This window comes from Tamandua tetradactyla, chromosome 3 (genome assembly GCF_023851605.1).
Source record: "Tamandua tetradactyla isolate mTamTet1 chromosome 3, mTamTet1.pri, whole genome shotgun sequence".
Lineage (NCBI taxonomy): Eukaryota > Metazoa > Chordata > Mammalia > Pilosa > Myrmecophagidae > Tamandua > Tamandua tetradactyla.
The window spans coordinates 97,218,423-97,225,985 of NC_135329.1; the positions used below are offsets into that span (position 1 = coordinate 97,218,423).

Here is a 7,563-nt window from a genome sequence, read left to right on the forward strand (position 1 = left end):
TGGAATGAGCAAATAGCTTATGGTCATCTATTCCTTTAAGAATCAAAGAAAGGGACACGGCTCTTTTGGAGGTGTGCATGTACAAAACAAACACATAGGACAACAAAACATCACACGTTTGGAAATATCCACTCCTTTCTACAAGTAGAAAAATACTAGCTTCGCAGTCAAATTAGTACCAAAATTCTGATTTCCTCTAGGAATTCGTATGGAAATAGGGAAAAAGCACACATTTCAAGCATTATTCATATTCATTGTTTTGATTAGAAAGTTACTTTTAAGCATATTTTTCATGGCAAGCAAAACATCTTTATTCCTAAAGCTGTAGATTAGAGGGTTCAGTGTGGGTGTAAGGATGGTATAGAATATTGCCAAGAACTTATCCTGGCCTGGAGTATGGTAGGGTTTTGGTCTCATATATGTGAAAATAAGTGGCCCATAGTACATTATGACCACAGTCATGTGGAAGGAACAGGTAGAAAATGACTTTTTCCGTGCCTCTGATGAATTCATTTGGAGGACAGTAAGTAGGACTTGGACATATGAAGCAGAAATCGTGGAGAAAGGGATAAGCAGAAAGATGATACCACTTACATAAACTCCTCGTTCATAGGGTGATGTGTCTATACAGGACAACTTTAACATGGCTGGGACTTCACAGAAAAAATGATCAATGGCCTTTGAACCACAGAAGGGGAAATGGAGTACATAAGCTGTGTGAACTGTGGAATTGATGGTCCCTATGAGCCAGGACCCTCTGGCCATGAGAATGCTGACATGCTTATTCATAAGAATTGGATAACGCAGTGGATGACAAATGGCTACATAGCGGTCATAGGACATTGCTGCGAGGAGGAGGCACTCACCACCTAGCAGTGTGAGGGACAGAAATATCTGGAAGCCACAACCAGCAAATGAAATAGTTTTCCCGCCTGAAAGAAAGTCACTGATCATTTTGGGAACAATGTTGGAAATATGTAAGATATCCATAAAAGAGAGATGGCCGAGCGGGTAATACATAGGTGTATGCAGACGTACGTCTCTGAAGATAAGTAGGAGCAGGACTGTATTTTCTGTTATAGTCATAATAAAAATGAGAAATATAAAGGAAAAGAAGACCAGACTTGTTTGGGAAGAAGAGAACACTCCCAAAAGGATGAAGTCATTGCTGAAACTATGATTCTCATATCCCATACCAAATCCCTGACTCTTTACCTAAAAGGAAAAATAAGTAAATAAGCGATGAACAGAAAAGCAAGAAAAAGTACTGTGAAACTGAGACTTATTACATATAGCTACAGAATAATATGAGAGCTAGAAATGCATATTCCAATATGAAATAAAAGGAATTTCAACTAGCTTTGACTTGGGCATGCTTTACAAGATGATCACTTACTTGTTTGAATTAACTAATACCAATTAGAATACTAAGTGGGCTCTGGAATCCCTGTAATCTGAAAATGTGATTTCCATTTTCTTCACTGGTACCATTTTGCTAAAATATCATCTTAGTGAAGCCCACTGAGGAACATGCTTAAAATTACAACGCGCTGCTCCCACCCAGAATTTCTTAGTCCTCTTTTCTCTCTCCTCTCTTTACTTTCTTACAAATCACTTTTCACTTTCCAGCATATAAAAAATGATCTTATAATTTTTTATTTTTTATTGTCTTTCTAATACACCAGAAATTAAGTTTCATGATGGGAGCCCTTTGATTTATTCATTACTCCAAACCAAGTTTCTAGAAAGGTCCTGGCAGGTATCGGCTGTTCAGTAATATTTGTTGAATACATGAACTGTGGAACTCTATTTCCCTCTAATTTAGTTTCATTTATATTGAGACAATAGAAAATGATACGTGCTACTTCGAAAAATAATAACTAATGAAATACTTAGCAAATCTTAGTTTGTTATAAAATTTGAAAATGCACTTACATTTTAATTTTAAATTTTACATTTTAATCTTTATAGACAAATATCTACACTTTGTGTTTGACAATATAGTTTACCTTTACATGTTTTTTGTTTATAGAAATTAAATATTAATTTTTTAATCCTATGCATAAGGTATAATAAGTGGTAGCAATATTATTTCTTTTTACTTGGATAGTGGCTTCTTAAATAATAACAAATTATTTCTGCCCCTTCTCTACATAAATTAAATGCAATACAAATATGTGAGTATATACATACATGAATACATACATACCTACACACTTCTTTATATATGAATGTTGTAATTTTTAAAAACACCAATTCAGGATTCTTGTCTTCAATAAATGGTAGGTCATCAAAAACTCTCAACAATATAAAATAAAATTTTAGAATCTTATCATATATCTATTTGTATAAAATGAACTTTGATTTCATTTTGTAAATGAAATTAAGTATTATAATATTGAAAATGAAAATAATATCACTGATGAGATGAAAAATTTGTGTTTTTTTCTGTATGTTATTTTTGTGAAAGATGGGATTCTTCATTATAAAATAAACACGTATCTTATTCCTACTTTTTATCACCTGGATGGTGATATTAGCACACAAATTACGTTTGCGAGTATGTATGTGTGTAAATTGAATTGTCACAACAGGTCAGTAGAATTTGATGTTCAGGAAAGTGTTTCCCATAAGCTGGTTGATCATAGTAAATTTCCAAGATCAATGAATAATGCTGAAAACTCAAATTCAGTATTATCCACACATTTATGTATCTCCAAGTTCTTGAATTTTCCCCCACTCTCCAGAATAATTTTATCCATCTGATTTTGCTATTTCCATTAACAATTACCTTCATTATTGTCATTCTAACATTAAGGCTCCATGGTTATGTCAAGAAACAGGCACAATAGCTCTATACTCTGACCCCTAATTACATAGCAGCATCCTTGGCCCATCGTAGGTGCTTTTTAATGCTTGTTAAAAGAATTATTTCTTATTTAATGTGTTCTCTGATAGAAAAATATTTTCAGGGATGCATCATTCCTTCTTTCCCTGATATTTTTTCTGCATTTCCTTTTTTTAAAATATAGGAAACTATATGTTGTCTTGAACTATAGTGTCAATACTTTGTCTTCAGACATCAGAAGCATGCTATATAATTCTATCCCTAATTCCATCATTTTTTAACCACATTCTCCCAAATTCCCCCAAGGACTTGAAGTTTCCACAATTCTCTTATAGAATTCTTTATCTACCCAGTCTATAAGAAATTTGTATCACATTCCCAAAATGTAGGGATGATAGATCAATTCACATCTTCTATATCATTTAGGAGCTTTTGAATTCTGATGAAAATCTGTATTTGAAACCAAGGAGTAATACTCTACTAGTGAGCTTCTAATTCTTAATGAAAATGAAGAAAACATGTTTTATATACTTCCTCCATATAACTCTTTTTGGAGTATCTAGCTCCAAGAGCATTCTTTTTTCATTCCAATTGTTGGAGAAGAGATTTAACATTTAATTTATACCCATCTACTTTTATAGGTTTTGAGGGTAAGCAGAGTATATGCCCTATATATGACTACAAGTCTTAGATTTTTAGAAAAATCTTACTTTACGGTTTAAGAGTCTGTATATACATATATGTGTGTGTGTGTAAAATATTTATAATTTTGAAAAAGTAAGAGTGAGTCAGTCAGAAATCCTAGAATGAGCTGAGACTCAGCATCAAGGGATTGAGAAAACCTTCTCGACTAAAAGGGGCAAGAGTGAAATGAGACAAAATAAAGTGTCAATGACCAAGAGATTCCAAACAGAGTGGAGAGGTTATCCTGGAGGTTTTTCTTACTTGTTAAATAGATACCACCTTGTTAGTCAAGATGTAATGGAGAGGCTGGAGGAAACTGCCTGAAAATGTAGAGCTGTGTTTCGGTAGCCATGTTTCTTAAAGATAATTGTATAATGATATAGCTTTCACAATGTGACTGTGTGAATGTGAAAACCTTGTGTCTGATGCTCCTTTTATCCACCTCATCAACAGACCAGTAAAACATATGGAATAAAGATGAATACTAGGGGGAACAAATGTTAAAATAAATTTAGATTGAAATGCTAGTGCTCAATGAAAGGGAGGGGTAAGGGGTATGGTATGTATGAATTTTTTTCTGCTTTTTCTTTCTTTTTCTGAATAAATGCAAATGTTCCAAGAAATGATCATGATGATGAATATGCAACTATGTGATGATATTGTGAATTACTGATTATATATGTAGAATGGAATGATCAAAAGTTAAGAATGTTTGCATTTATTTGGTGCTTTTTGGTATTTTTTAAAAAATTTAAAAATTAATAATAAAAAAAGGAGTGAGTCAGTCATTTCTGTCCAAAATTAAGCAATGTACATTACTCTTCCCTAAACTTTTGTTTTGAGGTTGGTCAAAATTGGGGAATTAAATTCTTATGTGCTCTGAAATAGTTTTCCAGATATAGACAGAGTTGTGCCCTACTCTTTCCATGATCAAGGAACTGGTATGATTCCCAGTGCCTGCCCATGCAAAAAAAAAAAGAAAGAAACTGAAATCATACCATACAATTTTTTCATTGATTTCACTAAATCAAGATGTTCTTATTTTGTTTTATAAATATTTTCAAATGTACTTCTCCATTAATTTTGACAAAAATAGATTCAAAATGTGCCCTTTATTTTATTTATTAACTTCGTCATTGTTCTAATAGAACATACAGAATATCTACTTAAATTTGTATGTAATTGGAGACCCACGATTCTCTGAATTGAAGTTATCACATATTCCTTTGGCAAATTGATATCAACTTACTTTTACATTATTTCTTTATGTTAAAATTTTGACCATAAAACAAACAAAAGGCCATAAAAGGTCAAATCAATTCTGTCTGAAGAAATATTTATTTTGAAAATATGAATATTGTAGGGAAATAAGTTTAATGGACTAACTTATTTTATACTATATTTAAAAATACTTTTAATTTGGAACTTTTCTATAAATCTGTAATATCAATGACCTATTTGATACGATATCCATAAAGTCGATCATAAAAATTCCAATGCCATACTTACTGCATTGATGACCAACTGATCAAAATACCCATAAGGTCTATCATAAAACCCTCAATGCTACACTTACTGGGTTGATGACCAACAGCTATTATAGGTAATCCACTCAACTACATTGAAATTTCATGGGAGAGGCAGCACTCCAATATTAAACTGACCTAGAAATGAAAGTAATGAAATATTTTATTTCAAGCTTTTCATATGAAATATTGATAAAATAAATGTATAAGTGATGTTAGCCTAGAATTGTATGATATAGACTTAAATAATTATGTTCCAAAAGTAGAAGTATAAGAAATATATTTCCTATGGCTTTAAAAAGAGGTAAATAAGATAATTTAATGCAAATACAGTCCTGGAAACATACTTCATTTTCTCTGTCTCATGTCTATACGAAGTATTCATCAAACATAAAATTATATCTGCTGAATAAATAGGGAAGAAGTATTAGGTTATGGGATTGTTTTAAAGATTAAACAAAATGTCTTATAACACTTAATGTGTGAAAATCATTGGCATTTACTTTACTTTAATGTAATTTAATTTACAATTAGGTGCAAAAATGCTACTATAATTGACTATAAATTTCCAAAATGAGAAGCACTAAACCACACCTGTGCGATACACCTACTTACAAACACATGTACAGACATGCAAACGTATAACAGAGCCTGGAAAATATTCAATATTTGATAATAAAGCTTGCTATTTATATTATTACTGGGTTATAATCTCTATTTTACTGTAACATAATTATCATTATTACATATTTAAATTTATAGTCATACTATTATATTTCAGAGAGAGAGAGAGAAAATGATAGAGACAGCAAGAGAAACAGAGGCAGAGAGAGAGAGATGAAAAGAGAAAGACAGAGAGAATGACTGCTTGAAATATTCAGGATATAATGGTATATGACAATAAAGCAAAGTTGACTTCAATGAGATGAATCAAAAATAAATTGTTCACTAACTTCCTGGTACATTTTTCCATGCAGCCATCCAAGGGAGAAAGAAATTCAGCAAATTGAATGAAAATGATGGGGATGTCTTTCTCACAGATACACACATACAGGGTCCTGGGAGAGAGAAAAAGTATAGAAGGCATGTAGGTGAAAGAGCAAAACATGCAATTTGTGTTCTTCTTATTTTGAAATCAGGAAGTATGCAAGCTAATAATTTATTTTAAACTAGTCACCTGATGTTTTAATTGGTCATCTTTTGCCATTCTGGCTTTTGAGGGTACTGCATCATAATCCTCAGAATTATTGCAGGGTGACCATATATCTGTTCCCAGATGTCACCATCTCAATTTATTGGAATCATGCAACAAGTATCTCAGAGTGACATCAAATTCATGGTTTCCAAAACTGAAGTGTCCAAGTGAGTCCACAATCTCAGTGAATCTCATGATTACAAGTCTTAGATTTTAAGAAAAATCTTACTGTATAGTTTGAGTCTGTATATACCGTGTGTGTGTGTAAAATATTTTTTGTACAACTGTATAAAATTGTACAAAATTGTATGTACAAGGGTTCATAAATCAATGAATTATCCTTGACTTCTTTTTTTTTTTTTTTTGTCTTCCTCCAGGTACAAATCATCATGTCCTACCTAGTCTGGCTACATTAATGCTTCTCACGAGTTATTCACTCTCTTCTATTTTGGACCATGTGTAGCCCTGATCACTCTACAATATTTATTCTCCCCTTCTGTGCCAACTGAACAGATCCTTGGTAAACTCAGTGCATTCCATGTAAAACCATACACTTTTCCTTGTAGCTGTGAAGTAAGGCTAATTGACTAAATTCTAATATTGACATTAGAATAGTGGTAGATATTTGAGCCACGCAATCTTGTTGCTTCTTTCATCCTATTACTTAGCATATGGACAGGGTAATATGTCCCTGCAGTTGTCCAGCAACTGTTACAAAGGGATCACAATGTGCAGAAGCAAAAAATTGAGAGCGACCAGACAATTTGCTATTATCCAAGAGTCACAGTGCAGAGCAGTCTGCCAAAATTCAGACATCTTTACTAAGATCAATTTAAAAATTGGCTTCTTTAGTGCTTAAGCTTCCAATTAGACATCGTTTACTCATAGGAGAACCTAAGTCTCTCATATTGTACACATATTACCTGCAAATGACAGATTTTTTTGAAAAAAAAAATGAAGATATCTCCTTGGTGGAAGAAATTAAAAGCAAGGATTCAAGATGAAGCTGAGAATTTGGCTGGGGAAGTCTTCTATGGGTTAGTTAACAATATATCTCAACAGTTTGATACCACCTGTGCTTTACAAGACAAACTATTTGCCAATTGAGATTATGATTTAGATACAAGATTTAAAAGGCTCAAAATATGAGGAATCGTTTTGCCATTTTTGGCAAAGTTCAATAAAAGAATAACGAAGACAGCTAGAGTTAACAGAGATACTGACATAGAACTTTTTGATGAAATCTCTCTCCGTTTGGAGCATAAAATAAAAATCACTTGAGCTACCCAATTATTAACTTTGCAGGGCTG

General features: G+C 32.6%; 1 protein-coding gene across 1 annotated transcript; it reads right to left on the bottom strand.

Annotated features, from left to right (window-relative positions):
* Window positions 1–234: 234 nt before the first annotated feature.
* Window positions 235–1,194, bottom strand: LOC143675725 (olfactory receptor 2AJ1-like). Its single transcript, XM_077151768.1, has one exon. The coding sequence runs from the start codon at window positions 1,192–1,194 to the stop codon at window positions 235–237; it is 960 nt and encodes a 319-aa protein (XP_077007883.1).
* Window positions 1,195–7,563: the final 6,369 nt, after the last annotated feature.